This window comes from Aristolochia californica, unplaced genomic scaffold (genome assembly GCF_029961685.1).
Source record: "Aristolochia californica isolate CCGP_79_NKW_82.1479 unplaced genomic scaffold, dmAriCali1.0.hap1 SCAF_4, whole genome shotgun sequence".
Lineage (NCBI taxonomy): Eukaryota > Viridiplantae > Streptophyta > Magnoliopsida > Piperales > Aristolochiaceae > Aristolochia > Aristolochia californica.
Genome location: NW_027182103.1, coordinates 2,555,807 through 2,582,370, shown reverse-complemented (window position 1 = coordinate 2,582,370; position 26,564 = coordinate 2,555,807). Strand labels below are relative to the sequence as shown.

The 26,564-nt window shown below is 38.3% G+C and overlaps 3 protein-coding genes and 2 non-coding genes across 5 annotated transcripts; 3 read left to right on the top strand and 2 right to left on the bottom strand.

The window, feature by feature from the left end:
* The first annotated feature begins 1,769 nt into the window (after positions 1–1,769).
* On the top strand, positions 1,770–3,728 carry LOC137964045 (protein TIFY 9-like). Its single transcript, XM_068811308.1, has 6 exons — positions 1,770–1,953; positions 2,046–2,253; positions 2,355–2,442; positions 2,551–2,671; positions 2,757–2,814; positions 3,446–3,728. Exons 1-6 carry the CDS (start codon positions 1,857–1,859, stop codon positions 3,519–3,521), a joined length of 648 nt encoding a protein of 215 aa, XP_068667409.1. The 5' UTR covers positions 1,770–1,856; the 3' UTR covers positions 3,522–3,728.
* An 8,227-nt stretch (positions 3,729–11,955) lies between these two features.
* Positions 11,956–12,062, top strand: LOC137964328 (small nucleolar RNA R71). Its single transcript, XR_011115525.1, has one exon. It is a non-coding gene; the product is annotated as a small nucleolar RNA R71 (small nucleolar RNA).
* A 4,180-nt stretch (positions 12,063–16,242) lies between these two features.
* Positions 16,243–23,427, top strand: LOC137962004 (long chain base biosynthesis protein 2a). Its single transcript, XM_068808691.1, has 12 exons — positions 16,243–16,605; positions 16,692–16,757; positions 19,071–19,159; positions 19,268–19,413; positions 19,483–19,607; positions 19,814–19,907; positions 19,991–20,154; positions 20,902–21,063; positions 21,502–21,628; positions 21,764–21,930; positions 22,737–22,844; positions 22,949–23,427. Exons 1-12 carry the CDS (start codon positions 16,480–16,482, stop codon positions 23,039–23,041), a joined length of 1,467 nt encoding a protein of 488 aa, XP_068664792.1. The 5' UTR covers positions 16,243–16,479; the 3' UTR covers positions 23,042–23,427.
* A 1,021-nt stretch (positions 23,428–24,448) lies between these two features.
* LOC137964311 (small nucleolar RNA SNORD36) lies at positions 24,449–24,530 on the bottom strand. The gene has a single exon (XR_011115508.1). It is a non-coding gene; the product is annotated as a small nucleolar RNA SNORD36 (small nucleolar RNA).
* Positions 24,531–25,468: 938 nt separating this feature from the next.
* On the bottom strand, positions 25,469–25,969 carry LOC137962160 (late embryogenesis abundant protein 1-like). The gene is made up of 3 exons (XM_068808889.1): positions 25,916–25,969; positions 25,690–25,824; positions 25,469–25,603 (listed from the first exon to the last, which is right to left on the bottom strand). The coding sequence occupies exons 1-3, from the start codon at positions 25,967–25,969 to the stop codon at positions 25,469–25,471; spliced, it is 324 nt and encodes a 107-aa protein (XP_068664990.1).
* Between the last annotated feature and the right edge of the window lie 595 nt (positions 25,970–26,564).

The window sequence follows — 26,564 nt, the reverse complement described above, 5'->3', positions numbered from 1 at the left end:
AGTGCTGACGCGGGAGATTGCGGGAGATAGGCAAGAACGGCCCTTCTTTTTTAATTGTCGACATCGAGGACAGATGCTTTCACGAGAACAGTGATGAGATCGGACGGGGAAGTTTCGGGGAAGACGGGGAGCTGCGTTCGGGAAGGGAAGAAAAGGACTTCCTTATTAAAGAAACGGGGAAAAGGAAGACGACGGTGAGGCACGAGGGTTGGAATTTGGAAACCGTGGAGTTGATGGAATTACACCTAGGAGAAGCAGTACTTGACTGCTGCACAATTATTCAAACGATGAAGCCACGAGATTGATTCCAAAAAAAAAAAAGAATCGAGTCAAATTATCTCATTTCTCTCTAATTAAAATTTATTTAAAAATAAAATCGTAATCTCCTCCTGAATTTTGAACATTATTTTGATCTTTATTTCCGTTAAGTTAATAAAAACAACAATTTGTGTATAAAAGTGAGAGTATTGTTCTGATCTTGAGTTAAGTGTTTGAAATAATGGATACTGACCCATACGAAATATTTATTGAAAATAACAAAAAACAATGCATGGCTGTTCTTTTGTCAACGACCTGCCCCACCCCTTCGTTAACTTTCCTCCTTGGACAACATTCCAGCCTGTTGGAAACCACCCCGCATGCTTCCGTATTTTCCCTCACGCTTTTCTTTTTCTGCACGTGCCATTTTTTCTCATTATTTTAATAATCTTCTATAGCCAACTACGTGTTCAAATCTGGCCCATCCACCTTTGCCGACGTCTTTCCTTTAGCAGCAAGTATCAACGCTATGGATGGTCCCGCTGGCTCGAAGAATTAGAGCACGTGACCGACGTGGCTAGAAGATATTTCCCACTTCTGTCTCAAATCAATCGGCGTTAGTCGCCGTTTTCGCGCACGATTTGCGCGCGTACGAATGACTGCGCCGCACTGGACTTTGTTCGCGTGCACCCGCGATCCCGCAATATCTTCGGCGTCTCCTGATTCGCCCAACTGAATCTTTATTCAATTACCGAAATACCATTGCGATGACTGGAGATGAAAGACGTAATTTTGGAGTTTGAAAATTGGGAAACGTGGTGAAGAAATAGGAATCCAATTTCAATTTTGGATTTTGGATTTTGGATTTTCAAGTAAAGCCTGAAAGATTTTCTTTTTCTTCGATTAGCTTGAAAATAGGAAACGTGGAGCAAAAAAATGGGAATTTCAGTTGATCTTTTAAAGGGAATTGGATCATGGATGCGAGGTGGAGTGAGGAATTTGGGGGACGCTGGAATTCGAATTTCAACGGATCTTATGGTGAAAAAAATGGATTGATATTTTTATTTTACTATGTCTAATCTCTCTCTCCCTTTCCTGTAGATTATCTTTCTGTATTATTTTAATCCTTGAAGAGGTGTTAATCTTTTCTTTCCGGTTCTGTAAATGCACGCCTGTGTTTTTTTCTTTTTTAATTTTCTCCTTTCTGCTGCTTCTGTAAATACGTAGTAACGAAGACGGTTTTTTTTTTTTTTTATGTTTCTGCTACAGTTCTTCTGTGAGTTAATACAGAAATAAGAGTGAAGACGACACAGGAAAGCGAGTGTGGAAAGGGTCAATTCGCGGGGAAGGAAAAGGCGAAACCCGTGAAAGACGTGCTGTTTGCGGAGTGTCTGTTAGGTCGTCCCCGCTTTTTTCTTTTGCCTTTGGTCTTTCGTTTTTCTCGTCTTCTCCTGCTTAAAAGCCCGCCGCTGCTTCATTTAAATCTCCATATTTCTCCTTGGACGCAGAGTTTACGCTCTCTCTCTGTATTGGGTGGAAAAAGGGGGAAGAATAAAGGAAAGACAGTCAATTAGGAAGAAGAACGAGAAGAAGAACGGATGTCGAGAGCTGCAGTGGTTGAGCTCGATTTCTTCGGGATGGAGAAGCAGAAATCTGTCAAGTCCTGTGAGAAGCCGCTTGGTCGGAATGTTAGAGGTAGGGAGTAGTTGTTGGCTCTGTGATTGTCTCCGTTGAATGTTAGTGTGATGTTTGATGATGATTAAGTTTCTTCTTCTTCTTTTGAGCAGGGATTCAGAACGCAATGGCGCGTATTGATCCGCAGGTGCTGAGGAACGTTTTCGCTAATGGGAGATTGGACAGAAAATCGGGAGAAAGCAACAGTTATTCACCGAAAAACGATGGGTTTTTCGGTCCGGCGACGAGACATTCGGCTGCGGGTATGCAGTCGTCGCATGGGAACATGATGTTGCCATCGTCGGTTTCTCTTCCTCACAGGTATGAAAATTGTCGAACATTTTTTTCTTTTATATATTTATTTTTGTGTTTTCTTCTGAGATTATGTACTCACTATTTTTCTGCGTAATATAATTTAACAGGCCTGTAACTGAAAATCTCATCGGAACTGCTCCTCTGACGATCTTTTACAACGGAACCGTTGCCGTCTTCGACGTCTCGCCTCATATGGTATTGATCGATTCTCCATTCTTCAATGGAAAAAAAATCTATACACTTTGGCTTTTGAAAAGACGAGTTTTAGATATATAATAATCCCATGTAAATCGACATTTTCAGGCCGACAAGATCATGAAGCTTGCCGAGACGGGAGTTGCCAGAACTAGTTTCAGCGAGACGAGATTCGCGGCTCCTCCCGCCACCGAAAGACATCAGCTGCTCGAAGATCTCAACTGTGGAGGTACAGCGACGTTTTCAGCATTGCTTCCTAGAAACATTCTCGACTGGTGATCTTCATTCTAACTCTTTTTGTTTGTACTGTGCAGGCCTGCCGATCGCTAGAAAGCACTCGCTGCAGAGGTTCTTGGAAAAACGCAAAAAGAGGTACCGACTGCAATCCTCACCTTCCCCGTGCATTAGCTGATGTGTTTTACTGAACTTTGAAGCACGTTTTTCTGGGTATTATTTTAATTAATTTTACTCAAACAAAGGAGAAATCTGCTGGTCGTTTTTATTAAAAGAATCGCTTTAGCAAAGTAATTGGTGAACTCCATAAATTCCCTTCAAACATTAGACTTTGCTACAGTGACGATGAACATTGCCTTGTTTTTCTCTTTTTCTTGTAGTTGATTTCTGGTCTTTTTTTTTTTTTTTTTTTTTCAGGTAGTAGATGTCTTCCTAAACTTGACATTGTTGTGAGGATCTCTCAAATTTCAAGCTACTTACAAAAATTTTAATGCCCTGATCGGCTCATTAGTTCTCTAGGTAGGATTTGCAGATCTTCCCACCGCTTCCAACCATTAATCTTCTTTATCATTGATTACCAAACCCAACTGTTTAAATCAGAATAAAAGCTTTTTACCGGAAAAACCAGTTGGGGGTGGTTGTGGTGGGAGCCCTAAGAAATTTTGCTGTGGTTGGCCAAACCGGTCTGTCTTTTATGAAAGTCTGTTCACCAGATGTTTGAATGAATCATTCAATGACACCACCGACCTGGTTGTGCACTTCGTTGCAGGTTGACTTGCCTGTCGCCATACGCAATCTCTTCCACCCACGCGGACAAGAAGTCGGTCGGGTCACAGGGGCATTAGAGCAGCTCCTGTTACTGCTACTGCAGTCTGAAACTCCTTCCGGCTAACCGGTTATTATTTTTTTTTTATTCTCCTTGACTAAGTCTTTAGTCAGTCCAGATTTATATTAAACCCAGTAAAAGAAAGAGCTCCCAAGATTACTGTTTTTGTTGTTTTTAGATTGATTACAGATACATAATTTGCTTAGAATTCAGAAATCATATTTGTTATTTTGAGGGGAGATATATATTCTTTTCTCTGTTCATAAACTTCTGATTCTGATCGTTTTTTTTCTTCTTTCTTTTGTCAAAGTCGTTGCAATGCTTGGTTTACTGGTTTGTCGAATACAACAAGAGGTGGGCTTCTTGTTTATTTTTTATTTTTTTTTATGGAAAAATCCGCCATGAGAACCCATCATGGAGAGCTTCATAGAACCTGCCGGAGCTGCCATGGCAGCACGATTCTTTGAATCTTGTTTAATTTATTTTATATTTATATTCACGTAGTTCCAATAATTTTCCTGCGATTAGGAAGAGAGTAGAGTTTAAATTTTTAATTTACAACATACTACAATAAATTTATTATTAATATTAGAAAGGAAGAAAAGAGTACTTGACAGAGGATTTGTGACAGTGAAAGGAAGAATGAGTGAACAGGGTAGAGAGATGCGCCTGGAGAAGACAGAGGTCTCGTGTCTCCCTTCTCACTCAGCTGATCGTGATAAGAACTGCGGTGCTTTGTGCAAGAATGGGACAACACTTGCCTGTATGATAAGGTGTCAAAAAATGTGCACTTATATGCACAAGTGTGTATTTAATTTTTTTAATTATAAATATGAGAAAAAAAAATTACACCTGAAAATAAAATTTTATCAGGGTGATTTAGGATCTTGGATGGTGATCAAGTTTAACGTTTCGGGTTTTGAGAAACCTGACCCGTGCCATGTAAACGTGCCAAGTAAACTCGAATTTTCAACTTGCAATATTTTTATGTTTAGTAATTAGTTTTTTAGGTTTGATTGAAGTATTTTATAATTAGAACTTTGGATTTTACCGTGATTCGTGACTCTCTTGAGCGCCATGTAACCACGAATCCGAATTCTCAATCCTTGTGTCTAGCCCCTCTCGGGCGCCTAGAGTTAAAGACAGAAATCGGATTAAAATACCAAAATCTAACCTCAATTATAATCTTACCCTAATTAACTAATTTAATCAAATATCAAGAAAACAAATCTTAAATAAACCTTAATTATCAAATCAGATTCAATTAACATTCAAAACCTAAGTTCAAACCATATAAAAAATTAAATTCAATAATGACGAATTACTCCCCTTCTTCCTCCTCTCGCTCGGGCAGCAACTCGTTCTCACGGGTGCTGCGATTTTCGGAAATTGGTGGCGTCGGGTTGCAATAGTGAGTGGCCGGAGGTAGAGATGACGACGGCGACGACGGTTAGAAGCCGACGGAGTAACGTCCAGCGAAGAACGAAACAGAGCTGACGTTCTCCAACCGGCTCTCTCGAGTCTCGGTTGGAGTCGGAATAGCTCCGGGACTGGTCGGAAATACGTAACCGACGCCGGAGGATGGTTGGAAAGAAGAAGTGGCACCGGAGAAGCCCTCTCGGATCCCCTCCCGGCCTGGCGAGCAAAAAATAGCACTGTCGAAATCACCTCGACGGAGACTCTCTCGGGTTCTCCTCGGGGCTGTTCTCGGTTGCTGGACGGCGGTGGACGACGGTGGCCCGGCGAACGGCGGTGGGGAACTCCTCTCGGATCCTCCCCTGTTTCGGTCGACGGTGCTCCTCTGTTTTTCGATACTCTCCATTTCACTGAGGGTATTTTGGTAAATATCTTTTTCTCCACCCAAATTCTCCTGAAATTCCATAATTGAATCTATAAAAAGTATTTCAGGAAGAAATAAGACTAAAAAAATAATGAAATATAATTCAGGAGAGAGAAATATGCAATATCGACAATGATTAATGCCAAATTCAATAAATGCTCATTTTATTTGAAAATCGATAAGTAACCACCTATAACACAATTATAAAGGTTATTCTATTATAATTAACCTAGTTCTCATGTCAGAATATGGCATCTATCACACCCCCAAACCTAAATCTTTGCTAGTCCCTAGCAAAACAACAATCGAACCAAAATTAAGCCTAGGAAAACAAAATGCCACTTTCGTAGGGAGCACGATTGCATTTAGCGCATGCAACAAGCCGTTAAACTCCTACTCTGCAGTAGTGGACGAGTTATGTCTCGTGAGGGTTTGCATGGAATTTACCCACAAAATTCATCTAAATCAATAATATAAAAAGAAAAACTGAAGAAAATTTACTCCTCATTAGCATATGACTAATACCTAGTATCGTAAAATATCTGAAATTCATATGAGATCTTGCGAAATATTAAAACCTGTGTAAAATATAGCCTATTATCAATCCAAATACACTCATTGTTACTCCACTTGAACCAATGTGACCCATAAGCTATTACTTCAACAGAACAAAGAGGCAACAAATAACAATAAAATCCTAGTCACATCACAATTAAGAGAAAATAGTAGAGTAAGCTTGATGTCTGACAATCTCACAGAAGAAATATACCAATTTCAATCTTGACTTGCAACTTCTTTCAAATTAAAATTCATCTTCAAAGTTAAGATACTCATTGCTTCCAGATTGAAAACCATTTTACGCTATTACCAACGCACTTTTGCTATTACCAGCGTAATTTTTGTTTCACTGCATACTTTTGGTATTACCACCATTTTGTATTCATCTTCACTGCACATGCACTTATTTTTAAGTAAGCGACTGTTCTGGTGCATGTCCCTGGGTTTGCCCAGGCTGTTTCTGAAGTTATCTGTCTTTTGCAAGCAAGAGCATTTCCCTTCGCATTCATACATTACAACAAGGAATTTCACTGAGGTATAAAAAAAATTGAGTTCAAACAGGCATACAGGACTATTCAGACTAACATAGATCAACACTAGATTTACATGTTCTCTTTTGCAACTAAGTTCCAAGTCTAATGCAATAGTAAGTTATCCCACTGAATTCTCATGAATCACAACAAATGATATCAGATTCCTAATAGGCATATTCTACACAAATTTACGAAAATTTTTGAAAGACATTTGAACAACTTATTTTAACTCTACTAATGTTAACCACATACTAAGAGGAGTAATTTGAAAACCGGTAACAGAAATCAAAAGAAAATTATTGCTAAGACATAAAAGAGTCGTTTCCCCCTCCCCCAAACCTAAACCTGACATTGTCCTCAATGGGGAAAAGTTAAAACACTATAACGACTACAAAAAAAAAAAAAAAAAAAAAAAAAAAAAAAAAAGAATAATAAAGACCCCCAGGAATGATACATAGTCTCCCTCGAAGAAGGTTTACTCGTATCAGCTGTACTCGTAGGTAATCATCCGTAGATGAAACCGCTATCCCACATCACACTTTGAAGAAATCTCCGTGTGACTGGCCACTGAAGGCAGCAGGAATCACGCGCTGAACACAAGTCCTTAAGTTACTCACCATAAGGTTTTCATTCAATACTTCAAGATCGAACTGGTCAATCCCAGAACGGTTGTTTGAGTACAGACCTCTCAAACTAGGGACCAAAAGTCTGGTCATCGACTACTAGAACCATTTATGCTCTCAGCCGGCAAGAGAGTATGAATAAACCAAAAATAAAATAAAATAAAAATAAAACTGTAATGTACAAAGGGATAGAAATATGGGGATTGCCCACAATGTGCTAAGTTTATAGTCGTAAGCAAGACTCTGACGCATTCAAGATGAAATGACAGGTTCCTCCAAGAAAATCACCATCACTTCCTCCGGTGTGGGGATATTCTCAAGATACGGTTTGAGCCTCTGACCGTTAACTTTGAAGCTCGACCCATCTCCGTGATTGCGGATCTCAATAGCGCCATGAGGAAACACCTGTGTAACTTCAAATGGACCGGACCACCTGGATCTTAGCTTCCCTGGAAACAAATGCAATCGTGAGTTATAAAGTAAAACATTCTGCCCAACAGTAAAAGACTTGCGAAAAATAGATTTATCATGTAAAAGCTTTGTTCGCTCCTTATACAGTTTGGCATTCTCATAAGCATCATGATGTATCTCCTCCAACTCATTCAATTGCAACTTTCTCTCCTCACCCGCTTGAGTTAAATCAAAATTTAAAGCCTTAATGGCCCAATAAGCTCTATGCTCAAGCTCAACAGGTAGATGACATGCTTTGCCAAACACTAGGCGAAATGGAGACATTCCAATAGGAGTCTTATAAGCGGTTCGATAGGCCCATAAAGCATCGTCCAATCGAGTGGACCAATCTTTTCTATCAAAGCGAACTGACTTCTCCAAAATCCGTTTGATCTCCCTATTAGAGATTTCCACTTGACCACAAGTTTGCGGGTGGTACGGAGTGGACACCCGATGAGTGATGGAATATTTCTTCAATAAGGTCTCAAATGCTATGTTACAAAAATGAGATCCCCCATCACTGATGATCGCTCTCGGGGTACCAAATCGATTAAAGATATTTTCTTTTAAAAACTTTACCACCACTTTGTGATCGTTTGTCTTACATGATATAGCTTCAATCCATTTGGAGACATATTCAACAGCAACAAGGATGTATTGATAGCCGAACGAGACAGGAAAAGGACTCATGAAGTCAATACCCCACACATCAAACAATTCAACAATAAGAATGGGGTTAAGAGGCATCATGTTCTTCCTAGACAAACAACCAGTTCGTTGGCATTTATCACACACCTGACAAAACTCATGGGCATCTCTAAACTCATGCTCATGTACACAACGCCTAATGATTTGGTAAGAACACACCTTGAACAAATAAGGGTCATCCCAAAAAAAATGTTTGACTTGGGAAAAAAATTTCAACCTATCTTGTTTACTCCAATAATCAGGAATCTTATGAGTTACAAGATAGTTGACTATGTCAGCAAACCAAGGCAACTGGGATACTTGGAGAAGTTGTTCATCAGGGAAGGAATCATTTAAAGGAAGGAATCCTTCCTGAGGTACTACACAGATCCTAGATAGATGATCAACAACAACATTCTCACAACCCTTCTTATCTCGAATCTCAAGGTCAAATTCTTGCAATTGCAAGATCCATCTAATCAAGCGAGGTTTAGTGTCCTTGATGGATAATAAGTACTTCAAAGCAGAATGATCAGTGAACACTATAACCTTTGACCCTAACAGATATGATCTGAATTTGTTCAAGGCAAACACAACAGCTAGCAACTCCTCAGTGGTAGTGTAATTCAATTGAGCATCATGAAGAGTTCGGCTCGCATATTGAATGACACAGGGCATTTTATCCGTCTTTTGCCCTAAAACAGCCCCCAATGCATAATCAGAGGCATCACACATCAACTCAAAAGGCAAAGACCAAATAGGGGGTTGGACAATGGGTCCAATGGACAAACATTTCTTCAGTGTTTCAAAAGCATGAATACAGGCATCATCAAAGGCGAAAGCAACATCTTGAGCAAGTAAATTCGTCAAAGGACGAGAAATTTTGCTAAAGTCTTTAATGAAACGCCTATAGAACCCAGGACGGCCAAGGAAAGAACGCACCCCCTTCACAGAAGTAGGTGGTGGCAGATTGGCAATTAGGTCAACCTTGGCTTTGTCCACTTCTACACCCCGCTCAGACACTACATGTCCTAAAACAATAATTTCTTTCACCATGAAGTGGCATTTTTCCCAATTCAAGACTAAATTGGACTTAATGCAACGGGACAATACAAGTGAAAGATTGTGCAGACATGTATCAAAACTAGAGCCAAACACAGAAAAGTCATCCATAAAGACCTCTAAAAATTCACCAATTATGTCAGAAAAGATACTCATCATGCATCGTTGGAAAGTGGCTGGCGCATTGCATAAACCAAAAGGCATGCGTCTGTAAGCATAGGTGCCAAACGGACACGTGAATGTGGTCTTTTCCTGGTCTTCTGGAGCAATGGGAATTTGATTGTAGCCGGAGTATCCATCTAAGAAGTAATAAAAATTGTGGCCGACCAATCGCTCTACTACCTGATCAATAAAAGGTAGTGGGAAGTGATCCTTCCGAGTGGCGGAATTAAGTTTTCTATAGTCAATGCAGACACGCCACTTGGTGGTAGTTCTTGTGGGAATCAATTCACCACTCTCATTTTTCATTATCGTTATCCCCCCTTTCTTAGGGACAACTTGAATTGGACTCACCCAGGTGCTATCGGAAATAGGGTAAATGATTCCTGTCACAAGCAACCTGATGACTTCTTCTCTCACAACCTCCAGCATATGGGGATTTAACCTACGTTGCATCTCACGTGAGGCTTTAGTCCCCTCCTCCAAATGAATACGATGCATGCATATGAGGGGCTAATCCCTTTTAAGGCATCAAGAGTCCACCCCAATGCCTCTCTGTGTGCTTGTAAAACTTCAATCAATTGTCCCTCCTGCTCAGTACTCAAATAAGAGGAAATAATGACTGGTAATGAGTTCATGGGTCCCAAGAATGCATACTTCAATGTGGGAGGAAGTGGCTTAAGGTCTAGCTTGGAAGTTTCAAGAGGTTTGTCCAAGTCAAGAGGAAGATCCTGTGGATGTTCAGTTGTGATAACCTCATAAGCTTCCTCCAACAGAGGTACAGAATTGAGTAAAGAATTAACCTCTCGGAAATATGTTTCCTCATCAAAATAGTCCATGTCTAAAGATGTTATGCAAGACTCAAAAGATTCAAGAGTGGATTCGTTATCAAGCATAACAGTTTCTATATTAAATGCAGGACTCAGATCATCAGACTCAAGCGGGTGGTGCCCGGCATTAAATACATTCAATGAGACCTTAAAATTTCCAAAAGACAATTCCAACTCACCACTTTTACAATGAATGATAGCATTAGATGTGGCTCAGAAGGGACGTCCTAGGATGACAAGAATTTGGTTGGTCACATCGACTACTGGTTCTGTATCAAGAACAATGAAATCAACCGGGAACAGAAATTTGTCCACTTTTATCAAAACATCTTCAACTATTCCTCGTGGTATCTTGACAGAACGGTCAGCTAGTTGAAGTGTGATGGGAGTAGGCTTTAATTCCCCCAAATCTAATTGCTGGTACACAAAGAAAGGAAGCAAATTCACACTTGCCCCTAAGTCAAGAAGAGCTCTCTGGATGGTATGTTCACCAATGACACATGAAATTGTGGGACATCCAGGATCTTTAACTTTAGGATGAGTGTTATGCTTCAGAATTGAGCTTACATTCTCAGTAAGAAAGACCTTTTTGTTAACATGTTGTTTTCTCTTCTGTGTACAAAGGTCTTTCAAAAATCGTGCATAGGCAGGCACTTGCCTAATAGCATCAAGAAGTGGAATGTTAATGTGAACCTTATTAAACAGTTCCAACGTTTCATGCATGCTATCTCCTTTCCTAGGTGGGCCCGATAACCTCTGCGGATAAGGAGCTAGTGAGACGAGGTTAGGGATCTGCTTGGCTGTTGGTGGAGAACTTGGAGGTTCTTCACTCAATGATGTGTCCCCATTGTCATCTTTTGACTCCTTAGACTTAGTGGTCCCTACCCCATTGTTCAACTCACGACCACTCCTAAGGGTGGTTATGGCTTTGGCTTGCTCATGGTGGGGTTTGGAACTCAACTCACTCTCATGTGTGCTTTTGGGGTTAGGAATGGTTTGACTTGGGAGTCTATTTTGTGCTTGTTCACTCATGTGGCTGGCCAACTGACTCACTTGCATTTCAAGTTTAGCAATGGAGGACTGTGTATTCTACATGAATAATTGAAGTGTATCCTCAAGTGAAGGTTTTTGTGGAATCAATGGTTGTTGAGTGAAGTGTGGGCGCGGAGTTTGGGGTTGAGTAAACCCTGGAGGACCCCCAACCTGTGGGCCCTTGGACCATGAGAAATTTGGGTGCCTAGCCCAACCCGGATTATATGTTTCTGAAAAAGGATCGTTCCGGTTTGGTCTATGAAAATTCTGGACTGCATTCAAGTCCTCAATGAGCTCTGGGTAGGATGAACTAGATGGACACATTTGTGTGGGATGAGATGAACCAGAGCATATGACACAGACAGTAGATGGGTTAGGAGCAGGTGAACTCTTGGACACCATAAGGGCATCAATTTTTCTAGTCAACCCTTCAATCTTGGCCATGAGCATAGGTGTTTCACTAACCTCACAGAGACCCCCTCTTTTGGCTTCTTGGGATCTCCTATCAACATTAAATGACGAACCCCATTGCTGAGATTGATCACTCAACGTTTCAAAAAAATCCCACGCCTCACTAGCATTCTTACCCATCAAACTCCCACCACTCGTTGCATCTACCATGGATCTAACCTGAGGTGTAAGACCTTGATAAAAGTATTGCACTAAATGTCATTTCTCAAACCCATGATGCGGACACCTACGGATCAAATCCTTCCATTTCTCCCAAGCCTCATAAAAGTGTTCACCCTCCTACTGCATAAAGTTGGAGATTTCTCTCCTGAGGGCTGTAGTTCTCTGAATGGGAAAGTACTTGGACAAAAATTTCGTGACTAATGTGTCCCATGAAGTAATGCTGCCCACCTCTAAGGAATTAAGCCAAGACTTGGCCTTATCCTTAAGTGAAAATGGAAAAAGTCTTAACCGAATAGAGTCATCTGAGAAATTCTGGAATTTAAAAGTTGCACAAATATCTAAGAATTCCTTGATGTGGTAATATGGGTCCTCCTTCTCCAACCCATAGAATGTAGGGAGGAGTTGGATCACACCCGGTTTCAACTCATAACTGGCGGCAGTAGTGGGGGGCAATATAATGCAAGAAGGTGATGTGAAGTGGGATGGGATAGAATAATCCCTCAGGGCTCTACGGTCGCCTGCTGCAGGTAACTGTAATGGTTCGCCCTGATTGGCCATGGTAGCTCCTAACTTGACTTCGGGTGTTTTCCTACAAATATGTTCTACCTCTTCAACAACGGGAGCTAATGGTCCACCTAGGGAGCGGCGCCCGTGCATAAAAAGAAAAAAATAAACAAAAGGAACTATCAAATTAAGCTAACAAACTTGCTACTAAAAATATGAACTAACTAGAAGAAATAAAAATAATTCCAAAAAAATAAAAAATAGAAAAATAAAAATAAAATAAAATAAAATAAAAATAAAAATAAAAATAAAATCAAATAAAAAAAATCTAACCTAAGACTATGGAGAACAAAGAAATACGCCTAACATGTGCCTCCCTGGCAATGGCGCTAAAAACTTGATGTAGAATTTTAGTTACATCGACTTTTATACCTCGCAAGCGTACGAATCGTTCATGTAATCTAGCAGTAAGCGAGGGTCATATCCACAGGGAGGATTGAATTTCGTGTATTCTTCAGTCAACTAGCCTAACCAAATATGATGAATTAATATGAACTAAACACTAATTATATCCTAAATTATCAAGCAATAATTTAATTAACTACTTGCACAATAGGAAACGTCAACTCTGGATTTTACCGTGATTCGTGCCTCTCTCGAGCGCCACGTAACCACGAATCCGGATTCTCAATCCTTGCGTCTAGCCCCTCTCAGGCGCCTAGAGTTAATGACAAAGATCGGATTACAATAGAATGCAGAGAATTAATTTTCTATTGTGATGATGCTAAAATTATCAACTTTGGATTTTACCGTGATTCGTGCCTCTCTCGAGCGCTACGTAACCACGAATCTGAATTCTCAATCCTTGCGTCTAGCCCCTCTCGGGCGCCTAGAGTTAAAGACAGAAATCGGATTAAAATACCAAAATCCAACCTCAATTATAATCTTACCCTAATTAACTAATTTAATCAAATATCAAGAAAACAAATCTTAAATAAACCTTAATTATCAAATCAGATTCAATTAACATTCAAAACCTAAGTTCAAACCATATAAAAAATTAAATTCAATAATGACGAATTACTCCCCTTCTTCCTCCTCTCGCTCGGGCAGCAACTCGTTCTCACGGGTGCTGCGATTTTCGGAAATTGGTGGCGTCGGGTAGCAATAGTGAGTGGCCGGAGGTAGAGACGACGCCGGCGACTACGGTTAGAAGCCGACGGACGGAGGTAACGTCCGGCGAAGAACGAAACAGAGCTGACGTTCTCTAACCGGCTCTCTCAAGTCTCGGTTGGAGTCGGAATAGCTCCGGGACTGATCGAAAATACGTAACCGACGCCGGAGGATGGTCGGAAAGAAGAAGTGGCACCGGAGAAGCCCTCTCGGATCCCCTCCCGGCCTGGCGAGCAAAAAATAGCACTGTCGAAATCACCTCGACAGAGACTCTCTCGAGCTCTCCTCGGGGTTGTTCTCGGTTTCTGGACGGCAGTGGACGACGGTGGCCCGGCGAACGGCGGTGGGGAATTCCTCTCGGATCCTCCCCTATTTCGGTCGACGGTGCTCCTCTGTTTTTCGATACTCTCTTTCTCTTTTCCTTTCACGCTCCTCCTCCCTCTCGTTCGACGCATCCCTCCTTTAAATATGATTTTCTTATTTTAAAACGATTTGCCCTAGAAATTACCTCCATTTCACTGAGGGCATTTTGGTAAATATCTTTTTCTCCACTCAAATTCTCCTGAAATTCCATAATTGAATCTATAAAAAGCATTTCAGGAAGAAATAAGACTAAAAAAATAATAAAATATAATTCAGGAGAGAGAAATATGCAATATCGACAGTGATTAATGCCAAATTCAATAAATGCTCATTTCATTTGAAAACCGATAAGTAACCACCTATAACACAATTATAAAGGTTATTCTATTATAATTAACCTAGTTCTCATGTCAGAATATGACATCTATCAGTTAGTCTAATGCGAAATTTGAATTTCTTAGAAAATAAAGCACATGGTGGCCTCAACATTTTATCTTCTTCTTTACCCATTACCCATTGGTTATTTAGCAGCCTTTCCCCTACCATCTTTTATTTGACTCTCACATACGCCTTTGGGTCAACCTCTAGTGTGTTGCTTCGATTGATTTACCTTTTTATATATATATATATAGGTGTTTTCAAGCCCATTGAGAATTTTTATATATACCCGTGGGTCTTTTATTGTCGTCTTCTGATGACAAGCATTACCTACTTTAGTGATTATTATCATTATATTTGTTCGAAATCCTTTGAGTTTGTTTCGACTTATGTTTTATCACCCATTTCTACCTTTGAGAGTCGGTGCCCGGGTTGGGACACCATGATGGAGGAGCTTATTACTACATCTATGTTATTTGGTTCAAGTTGGGATCACTACCTTTACCTCCCAACTTGAGTGGGAGAAGTAGAAGAATAAGTACAAGAAATAAGTATTTTTTCCATATGTTGTGGTAAGTTTTATGTGACCAAAATATTCAAGAAAGGGGGAGCACAAAAGGCGAAGTTTTTGCATTTATGATGAATTGTATTTGTGAAGATTTTTTCAGCAAAAGAAAATTGAAAACCAAGAATCATTTTCATTGTAAGTTGAAGTTATAAACTCTACTTTAAGGGAGAATGTTGAAGAGTAAATATGGAAGAGTCTTACATGACTCTCACAATAAGAAGTCTTACAGGGCCACAATTATTATGGAAGGAGGTCTCACAGAAGAGTTTTAGTTTAAAGGTGTTTGAGTTATGTTAGTCTTCTATTTATATTGAGTTATTTAATTATGCTAGGACTTTTTTTTTAAGTGTTAGAATTTGTTTTGATGTAATTGAGACAAATGTAGTTTAATTGTAATTGGAGTCTACTACTTTCCTCTATTATAAATAGGGGTTCATGTAATCTTACTACATCAAGTCAATCAAAATTTTCTCTTTTCTATAAATTCAATAATTTTAAATAATCTTTTTTACAAATAATAACGTTTATGAGACATTATTGTTGTAAGGGTTGATCCAAGACGAAAAATCATTTGGTACTAAACATGCGAAACACTATCTCAGTCATCGATCATGGTCAGACGACTACGATAACCGTTTCTTATGTTTCACACCAAATGACCTTTCGTATTGGATCGGCTGTGTTGTTGTCGCTCATACAAAATGAACTGTTGAACTATTTGACAAAAAAATGTTCCCGTACTTTTCTTAATTTGTAAAAGATTTCACCAATTGAACTAGTTAAATTAACTTAACTAACCAAGTTTGATCAATTTTGAGTTAGGGTATATGCAAATAAGACAAGCTTTGATTGAACCTGCTTTAACGAGTTGATCATATAGAATAATAAACATATTTATATTTATTTCTAGAAAGAATTTTTTCTTTCGCTAACTTATTACCTTAAAATATAATTAGACTACTTAAATAATAATAATAATAATAATAATAATAATAATAAATAAATAAATAAATAAATAAATAAAGTAATACTAATATAGTAATATAATAATATAATAATAATATAATAATAATATATATACAAATATATAATAATAATAATAGAGAGATTTTAGGGAGGGAATAATCCAGCGCTCGTAGCAGACCCTACCACACATTTAGAGATTAACATATTCGTGTAATTACAACGTTACCCTGCTAATTGTGAAGTACTTTAGTGCTATTTCCTACTTGAGAGGGATAATATTGTATTTTTGTACTAAAAGTTTTGGCAACAAACTTTTTACAAATTTTTTTATCGATATAAAGTAGAAAGATATAATATTTGAACGACGGATACGTCGCTTCCTCGAGCTCTATCGTTCCCTGCCTCTGACCTGTGACCTCTGACGGCACTTTCAGAATCTCCAAATCCCCTTCACTTGGTCTCGATTCCTTTTTCAACAAAAAGAACGCGGAAAAGGAATTCGATCGAGGAAAGACCCCGTCGGATCTGAAAATCGTCTTTCTGGCCTCTCCGTTCTCTGCATTTTTATTCAGGATCCGATCGAATGATTGCATTTGCGGTCAGTAGAGATCGAGCGACATGATTAACATCCCTTACCTCACTGCCTTGACGACTCTCTTCAGCTACGGCCTCCTCTTTGCGTTTGGTCAGCTCAGAGATCTGTTTAGGAAGTTCCTCGAGTGGTTCAGTTCGAACAAACTGCAGGTACGGTTTCTGTTCGATTTGTCGAGCTGAAAATTGTCTGTTTAGTTGGTGCTTCTACGGTGGAATTTTTTTAATTGTTTTGACAGGGCTATGCACCGATCTGTTTGGGGCTCGAAGACTTTTATACCCGCCGATTGTATCTACGGATTCAGGTAACTGAGTTTAGATTTTTTTTTGTTTTTTTTTGTTTTTGTCCCAAATGAATTTTGATATTAGTTTCTATTCATTAGATTTAGGATTTGTCATCCGTCTTCAAGGTAACTTCTTTAAATGATAGATGTAATCCGCGAAAACTAGTTGAGTATGAAATGGTGACACGATGATTGTCGAGAGAATGAAATGCCTCTTTCTGAAAGAGGATACACTGAGGAAACTTGTTACATGTGTGAAAATGTGTTTTGCAATAGATTTGATAAATTTACTGCACCACGTAAAACTCTAGTTAACCTTTGAATTAATAAGTTGTGAATCTGCGGAATCAGCATAAATTTGACTTATTGTGGTTGGTGAATGTAGATTAATTAGCGGTACGATGAATTCCTCTGATAAATTTGATTATGGTTGTGTCGGGAACCTGTTTTTTCCTAAAGATGGTTGCCATGAATTTTTTTTGAAGAATAATTGTCACGAAAATTTTTGATACCAGAAACTGAAGTAGAGTTTCAGATGTTGGTGAATACTTTAGAGTTGGATATACCAAGGCACCCTTGCACCTCGCCCATAGCGTCTTTTTTTCTTTTTGAAGGAAAGCACAATTTTATCAAGGCCGAGGCCCAACCGCACTTTGCACTTTGCACTTTGCACTTTGCCCGTTGTGTCTGGATCTATATCACTGAGCATTTTTTGCTTTTGTTCGAAGTTTTTGTGAAAGACTACTGGGGCTGAAGTAGAGACTTATTTGATTTATCAGTGCGCTTACTTACAAATTTACTTAGACCTTAGTGTACCAGTTAGCATGCTTTTAACCAATGGCCGTTTGGTCTAGTGGTATTCTTCTTACATTAGGTGCGTCAGGTCGCGAGTTCGAATCGCGCCACACCCCTCTCAAAAAAAAAAAACCAGTTAGCATGCTTTTGTCAACACAGTTGGGGGACTGGTAGAAAGGGGAAATTTTATAAAGCAAACAGAAATAAGGCCAACCAGAAATACAGCAAAATGGAGATAGCCCACGTATGTAGCTGACCCTAATTAGTTGGAAAAGGATTCTGGATATGATGATTATCAGCCATTTTCTTACTTCTCTCTCACCATCTTTGTTTTCACTGCATCTTCTAATTCAGTCAATGGCTGAAAGTTAATCCTAGTGAATAATACTTTTTTCATCCAAACAGCTCATAGGTTTCAAAATTTCTAGTGCATGATTGGTTCAATTATATTTCATGGCATTTTGGACATGTTCTTGGAAGGACCCACCTGAAGATCCAGTTGTTTTGTGACTCAAAATTAATCATATATTGACTGTAAAATGTTGATACTTGAACTTCAAAGGTGATTCGTCCAAAAGAAGGCTGTCATACAGCGATTGAGAGTGATTGGATAAATTTTTGTTTAATTTTTTACTGAAGAAATCTTGGGTAAGCAGTTCAGAATATGTTACAATTGATAACAATGAGAGGTGCTTCCTCCTTTAGCTTTAGGAAAGGTTAAAACATTCTTCGGGTAAATCTTCATGCTGGTGAGGAGAAAGTATTCTACTGACATACTGTGTCATATAAAAATCATACCTTTTTCTGTGACAGTGATTTGAAAAATGGTCACTTTTACAAAAAAACAGTAGAACGAAAAATGTAAGGCAACATATTTCAAACTTAGAGTTTGCAAAAGCACTTTTATTGTACATGAAACGAGGAAGAATCACATCAACATCATTATTGGTGGAGAGTTCTTTCTGTAATTTGTTCTCAAGGGCATTCGAAATTCCATGTGTTAAATTAAATGATTGCCATTTCTGTGTTCTCTTTGGCAAACTTGATCTTTTGTCATGTGAAATTAGAACATTAAGAACCTGAGCTATAAATAAGAGCATGTGGTCAAAGTTAGGTTAATGAGCAGGTTACGGAGAATACAATTATTAAAGTTTCTTGACTAAAAAAATGTAAAGTTGGTTATTGTGAATATGGGAATATGGGAATGACATATCTAGTATCCTTATTTAAAGGTTATTAGCAGTTTTCTATTTAATTTGCCTAAACTTTTTGGAACAAGCTCATAAAGAACAAAATCTGGCTTTAATGCTAAACCAGAGGTGTCCTACTAGGTAGGAAAAATGTGTATCAGAAAGAAAGGAGAGAATATCACATCACATTGAAAATTTTGTCAAAGAACCACTTACAGAAAGACACTTCCCTTACTGCTCAAAGTTGGCTATTCATGTGCTATGGAATTGTCTAGCCTTTTGGGTGTATATTATTGAAATTTTGGCTAATGAAAATTATTATTCGATTATTTTCTCTTTTTATCAACAGGACTGCTTTGGTCGGCCGATAGCTAGTGCACCTGATGCCTGGATTGATGTGGTGGAGCGCTATTCGAACGACAATAACAAGACTCTGAAGTCAGCTTCTTTAATTAAAAATATTTACCTAAAAATTTTCTATTGTCCTTGGCTATGGATGTAGTTGTGACATCTTCTCATGTTCCCAACCAATGGAATTTGATGCAGGCGAACCACAAAGACAACCAGATGCCTTAACTTAGGATCTTACAACTATCTTGGATTTGCAGCTGCAGATGAGTACTGCACTCCTCGCGTGATTGAGTCTTTGAATAAATTTTCACTAAGTACTTGCAGTACTCGAGGAGATGGAGGTATGGGTTTGGTGACCAAAGCTGCATTTGTTGTCTTTAGCCGTTCAGCTAATGTTTTGATGGCATCAGGTACCACCACTTTGCATGAGGAATTGGAGGATTTGGTTGCAGAATTTGTTGGGAAGCCAGCTGCGGTGGTCTTTGGTATGGGCTATGTGACAAATTCTGCCGTCATACCTGTACTAATTGGGAAGGTAAGTGAAATTGGTTTTTTATATATTTATTTATTGTGCAAGGTTGTGGTTTAGTGTCATAGAAGTCAGCTGTATAGAATTTGTCAGGTAGGAACTTGTGTTTTTTGGAATTCACTTGTTCTGTCCATCTGTTATTGGGACTCTAAACTGATAGCCGTTAACTAGATTACACTACTTAACTTTTGTCTTATGGTTATTGTCCACAGGGAGGTTTGCTTGTTAGTGATTCTTTGAACCACAATTCTATTGTGAATGGTGCTCGAGGATCTGGAGCGACAGTTAGGGTCTTCCAACATAATAGTGAGTTTTTAACTTCTGATTTTTTATGCTTACAGCGTTGGCAAAATTAATGCATCATATGCATCTCTTTTCCTTGTTGCCAGCTCCATCTCACTTGGAGGAAGTGCTGAGAGAACAGATTGCTGATGGTCAGCCTCGAACACATAGACCTTGGAAGAAGATTATTGTTGTTGTTGAGGGGATCTATAGCATGGAAGGGGAACTTTGCAAGCTTCCTGAGATTATTGCTGTTTGCAAAAAATATAAGGTTGTCTTAGTTCAGCATAAATTTTCTTTGTTCTCATATTTGCTGTACTTTGTCTTTATGAACATGTGTCAGGATATTATTCATATGAAATGCTACACTTGTTGAGCTATGTATAGTTTCTATATTTGTTTCTATTAAAACTTCATTTTTGTTTGTCTAGTCTATGGGCTACAAGATTTCACTTTCAGAACAAAAGCTAAAAATTTTGTGACATAATTATGTCCAATTAATTAATGTCATCTCTGGGTAAGTTTCAATAGACCAAGTAGATTAAGAATAAAAGTTCAAAGATTTCCAAATGTTAAATTATTAAAAGGAAAAGGGAAACCGGAACTAGTGGTTACCCTGCATCTGATTTTCTTATTAGCTGAAAATTTATCACTATTGTTTTATTCACCTTTGCTTGTCATCTTTAAAAATTTTGGTCAGTGGCAGTGGAAGCATGATACACAAAAATGTATTTACTCCTGCAGAATGCAACTGCTTTTAGTTTATATAAAGCAGCAAGACTGGCAAACTCTTTCGCTTTTCATTAATGTGAATTTTTTTTCAAAGTATCCCACAGATCATTATAGTTAGAGAAAACTTATATATCCAGACAATCACCTGTTTGTTATGATGCTAGATTAGAATTGTAAGACATTTTATTGAAGACTGAAGCAGTTCTCTTGAAATTCACCCTTGATATATCAAATGAGAATTGCAAAATTTTTAGAACTTATTTTGTTTTTTTTTCCTTGGAAATAGGCATACACATATTTAGATGAGGCACACAGCATTGGAGCAGTTGGAAAAACTGGTAGAGGTGTTTGTGAGCTCCTTGGGGTAGATCCTGCTGATGTAGATATCATGATGGGAACTTTTACTAAATCGTTTGGTTCTTGTGGAGGCTACATTTCTGGATCCAAGGTTTGATTATCATTTCAAATCTATACTTCTTGTTTGAAGTGGTCAGTACTAGTGGAAAACTCAATTTGTCCCTATGTACTATCTTTTAGTGAAAGTGTGGAAAATGTTACAATTGATAGCTGTTGAAGGAGCCACTTAACTAGAAGCAACTTTTGAGTGTTGAAGCTCTTATTAAAACTGAAAGCCCCAAAAGAAACAGGGAGATCTACAAGCTTTATGGTTTTTGCCCATGGGAAAAGACAGGAATTTGATTATGTGCTGATTTTTTAAATTAGAACACATGGTTTTGACTCTGTGCACTGGCTTCTCGGACAACCTGAAGTTCCTACTTTTTGTGGGAGTGTACAATATAAATACAACTAAGTAGAATATTAATCCTAGGAAAATCAAAGTTAGAGCCAAGCACTGAAATGACTTGAAACCTAACTGCCTTTTCAGGAACTTATTAAGTACTTGAAGTATGCCAGTCCCGCTCATCTTTATGCAACATCAATGTCACCACCAGCTGTACAACAAGTTATATCTGCTATTAAAGTCATTCTTGGAGAGGATGGTTCTAATAGAGGTATAGACGATGCTCCTTTTTCTTTTTTTAATTGTTTCTTGAATTGAATAAATGCGGATGCCATGCTCCATAAAAAGCTCTTAGAAATTGTTGAGTCATATTTGGTCATGACTAGCTAAATTTAGTTCCATACAGGCGCTCAGAAACTTGCACGAATCCGTGAGAACAGTAATTTTTTCCGCTCCGAGCTGCAGAAGATGGGATTTGAGGTTCTTGGTGATAATGATTCACCTGTTATGCCAATAATGCTTTACAATCCTGCAAAAATTCCTGCATTTTCTCGTGAATGTCTGAACCAAAATGTAAGTATGCTTGTGTTCTGCATCCTATAATCTGGTTACTTTATCTTGATTCATTGCTAGATTAAAACAACCCTCCATGAACACATTATGCGGTGAAACATACTACAAACATGTAATGATTCTGCAATTCTCTGCTTTGAGGACACGTAATCTGGACCATCTACAAAAACATTCTCTCTTAGAATAGAATGGGACATGTGTCATTTCTCCTATCACTGGACCTGGTTCCAGATTCAAGGACCTGGTTGGTATCTCAGTCCTGGAACAGAGCAGAAGTGAACCCAAATATCTTGAGTTTCAAACAAAATTTTTAATCTAATCTCAGCTATCCCTGGACCTGGTTAGGATCTCAGTCCTTGAACAGAGCAGACGTGGAGCCAAATATCTTGAGTTTCAAACAAAATTTTTAATCTAATCTCAGCTATTCCTGGACCTGGTTCCAGATTCAAGTACCTGGAACAGAGCAGACTTGGACCCAAATGTTTTGAGTTTCAAACAAAAATTTTTATATAAAAGAGAGGATATTGAAGGATGATTGACAATGGAAAAGGGTAGGTTTTGTTGCTAAGATTTGTTGACATGCTGAGAGTAATTCTCAAGATGAGAAATTTCTGTAGTTTTGGTATGCTTTTGTAGTTTGTTGCTCAACGAAGTCATTGCTTTTAATATTTCGGTGTTTGTTTGAAATATACGTCACCTCTCATGGTTCATGTATTGACAGCCTCTACATCAAATAGTGAAGAGATGCGGCTGCTATGGCCACTCTTTATGGTTTACTCACAGTAAAAATTGCTCATCTTGTTCAGCTTGCAGTTGTGACAGTTGCATTCCCTGCAACTCCTCTGCTGTTGGCCAGGGCTCGGATCTGCCTATCTGCTTCTCACACGAAGGAAGATTTGATTAAGGGGCTAGAGGTGATTTCCATTCTTCACTAATGTTCTTATCCTGCAAGCCATAAGTTTCTCATTTTTGATAGTGATTAGTTTGATGGTCTTCTAAGCTTCAATCTTATTGGTAGGTTATCAGCAAAGTTGGTGACCTAGTTGGTATAAAGTACTTCCCTGTCGAGCCTAAGAAGCAGCAAATAGAAGGCAGGGTGAAACTGGAATAGGAGATTCTTTGGTCACAAAGCTTTGAGGCAATTTAGAATGAGGGAAATGGTAAAACACTCACATGTATTGTATTTTGAAGATTTGAAAATTCTGAGGAAATTTTTGAGTAATCTTTTTTATGTACTTTTTAACTTGTTATATCTGAAGTTATAACAGTTAGTTGTGGTCATACCGTCATAGGGTGCTTTTTTTCAGAACATTCAATTGCAGTCTTGATGATACAGAACAATTCCAGGGCGCTACAACAGCCAGCTCTACATCACAATCAATCCAGCAGCTTACTGATGAAATAGCGTCACATGTGAGATTGTGGTTGCATAACGTATTTAAGGATAGCAACTGATGTAATTGATAAGAGGGAGCATCACTGTTTATAATGGCTGATAAGGTTGCTAAACGTATACCATCATTATCAATCACGAAATAAAAAGAAAATTGAAATATCTATCTAACCCTTGCACGTTCATAAACGCCATAGTATTCGTTTACTTGATGGGAAGAAAGAATAATTAAACAAACCAATGAAGCGTTTATACTTTTGGATAACAAATAATATTGAACTACAAATCAAATCACAACATTAGCTTTTAAGTAATGCATAATAACTTAATGTAAGAATATTATACTCAAAAGTTAATACTTTAGATCATTTAATAAAAAAATAATTTTCAGCCACACAATCAATTATCTAAAACATTTCCCAAATTAATAAATTTACTCTTTTTATTAGATCTATTAAACTGATTATTGTACATTAGTGTAAGGCAAATTCAAAAGTACAAAGCTCATCATTAAATTCTCTGAATTTATTTTTATAATTTTTTAAATATTTTTTGAGCTAATCGAACTTGAACTCATTTAAAATTTTTAGCTCTTTGTTCCAATATTACAATCACATGACACCATTTTAAATAGACTTTAAAATTGGACAAAAGGCCCCAGAACAGAACCCAAACCGAGTAACAACGATCATCCCACGAACAATTCGTAATAAGAAAGTGACGAGATCAACTAAGTTATCTCGCTCATAAACTCTGGGGGCTCGACAAAATTTCGCCCTGGACCAAAAGGAAACAGAGATTGGTCACTGGGAATAAGTGAAAAGAGACTGAGACTCAGATTAAAATCACTACAAACATAAAGAGAATAGAAGAAAATACATCTAAAAATACGCCAATCATACACAAATCTCATAGAAACCAAATTGACATTTTGCACATCTGGATACTTTTCCGCCGCAAACAATTTTTCTTAAAAAATTTACATTAAATCAGAAAACTCTGCCGAGATCTACGAAGCACAAAGCAAACTGCAGCAGAAAAGCCGAGACATGAAAAAACACGCAACTAAGAGGAGTTAAAAGAGGGAAAATAGATTAAGAATCGGAAAATGAGGAAAGAAAAGTGTGAGCGTCAGATTTAAAAAGCTCGAATTTATAATCTCCATAGAAAGGTCAGGCTTGATATAATTCGTCATCATCATTCGCTCACATAAATCTTTTCATCCAAGAAAACACAAGAACATAAAACCGGAGAACACAGTACACAGTCATGAAGAGTAAAAAAGACAAATAGAGAGAAGACTACGCAGTTCGCTAGGATGAGAAATGCCGAAAGGACCAGACCTGAGGGTAGGCCACGCTGAAACGGGAGGGAGCTTCCGGTAGAGATCTCTACCAGCTGTATATAAAGAGGGAGATGGGGTTAGAGTACTCCCTGGAACCCTAAAAACGGTTTTGCACGGGCTGCACGTGCAGGAATCGCGGGACGAGCACAGTTCCTACGACTCGCTTATTGGTTGATTTATGTTAGCCATAAGAACCACTCGCATGCACACATACCAAGAAGCTTTATTTTATGATAATATTTTTCATTTTTTGAAATTAGAATTAATTATTATATTTTTTAATTTTCTTCCCACACGAAACAGAGGAAGTGAAGGAAGCCACCCATGATGTGTAGCCCCTGTCCTCCTAGCCATTGACAAGGGGAGGGTGGAGAGTCTTTCTCCCTAATAAGATTGATACTAAGCCAAACCGGTTTGCAAACAGTTCGAATTCGTCTCGGTTAGGCTTTGCTTTGATCGATCGTGTTTTCTCTTTCTTTTAAGTCTATTAAGTTGGTTATTTCCTGTTTAGAGGGCCAAATTGTAAGGAAATTAAAATGGTTTTTATTATCCATTAAACTATGTTCAGTGACACCTCCAAAATCTGATCGAAGAGAAAAATCTCGAGCAAGGAAATACCTCCTTCAGTTTATTGGCACAAAATGTAATAAATGCAAATACATAATCAGGAAGTGAGAGAGAACTAATCTTCAAAAATCTCTCCATCCCCACTACTTGCTCAAGCAAGGTCTGGAAAGGTGACAAAGCTTGGCATAATAAAAGAGGAAAACTTTATGCTGAAGGAGAGACTCTGAAGATCTTCACAGCCTGGTGCTGGAGTGAGGCTTGGTGGTGGTTGTGCTTGTGGTTGTCGTCGCAGTGTGTTCACCCATTCCAAGAGTGTTTTTCACGCTATCAATTGCTCCCTGTGCCATATGCATCACTTGCTCTCCTGTCTGCAGCAGAAGACGAAGAAGAAGATCAGTTTCCCTCAGAACCATTCAATCGTATAGCTTTAAGAGAAAAAGGAAGAAAACTGAACCTGTTGGAGGAAGCCGGAAGCAGAGTCTGCATTTTCTTGAGCCGACTCCTTGGTTGATTGAGCGGCATTGGATACTTTATCAGCAGCAGCCTGTGCTGTGTCTTTGGCCGACTGCACGAATTGGTCGGCTTTCTCCTGTCAAACAATAGAACATTAATGCCGGAGCTTGTTTTAACAGTGTTCAATGGAGGTTTTTGAGAAGAGGGGAATGAACGAAGGGTCTCACCTGAGTCTGGCCGTGGGACTGTCCAGCCCTGAACATCTGCTTTGAATCTGCCATCGCTGCTTTCGGAAATAGATAACTTCACAGGTTGAAACTACTCTTGAACTCTTTCTTGTTGCTTTGTTTAGGGAGGAACCATGCTTGTTTATATAGCTGTTTCGTGGGTTTTTTGTTGAGAAAAAACAGCCAGGTATTTCTGCTCTTGACTTGGGATTTGGCTAACCAAAAAATTTCTATAGTTAGATGCTTATTGTTAAATAAAAATGCTTTCATTTCGGACCAAAAAAAAACAATAATGCTGCCTTTTTGTTCCAAATATTCTACAAAATTCAGCCTACTTAGTAACCTGCAAGTTATCTAATCCATTCACTTGACCTGAAAGTCACCCGAACCAAACCCATTATTAAGGGTTTGACCCAAACTGAATCTATTTATTGAATGAGTGTATAATGTAGACTCATGCTCAACTCATTTGGGTTCAGGTTATCCCACTTAATTAATTAAAAATAAAAATATATAAAATTTTAAAATATGTAAATTTATTAAAAATTCAAGGTTATAAACCTTATAAAAAATTATTAGTATATAGTTTATTTTAAGTAAAAAATAAAAATAAAATCTAGTCAAGTTTAAATGTATTGAACTGAACCAT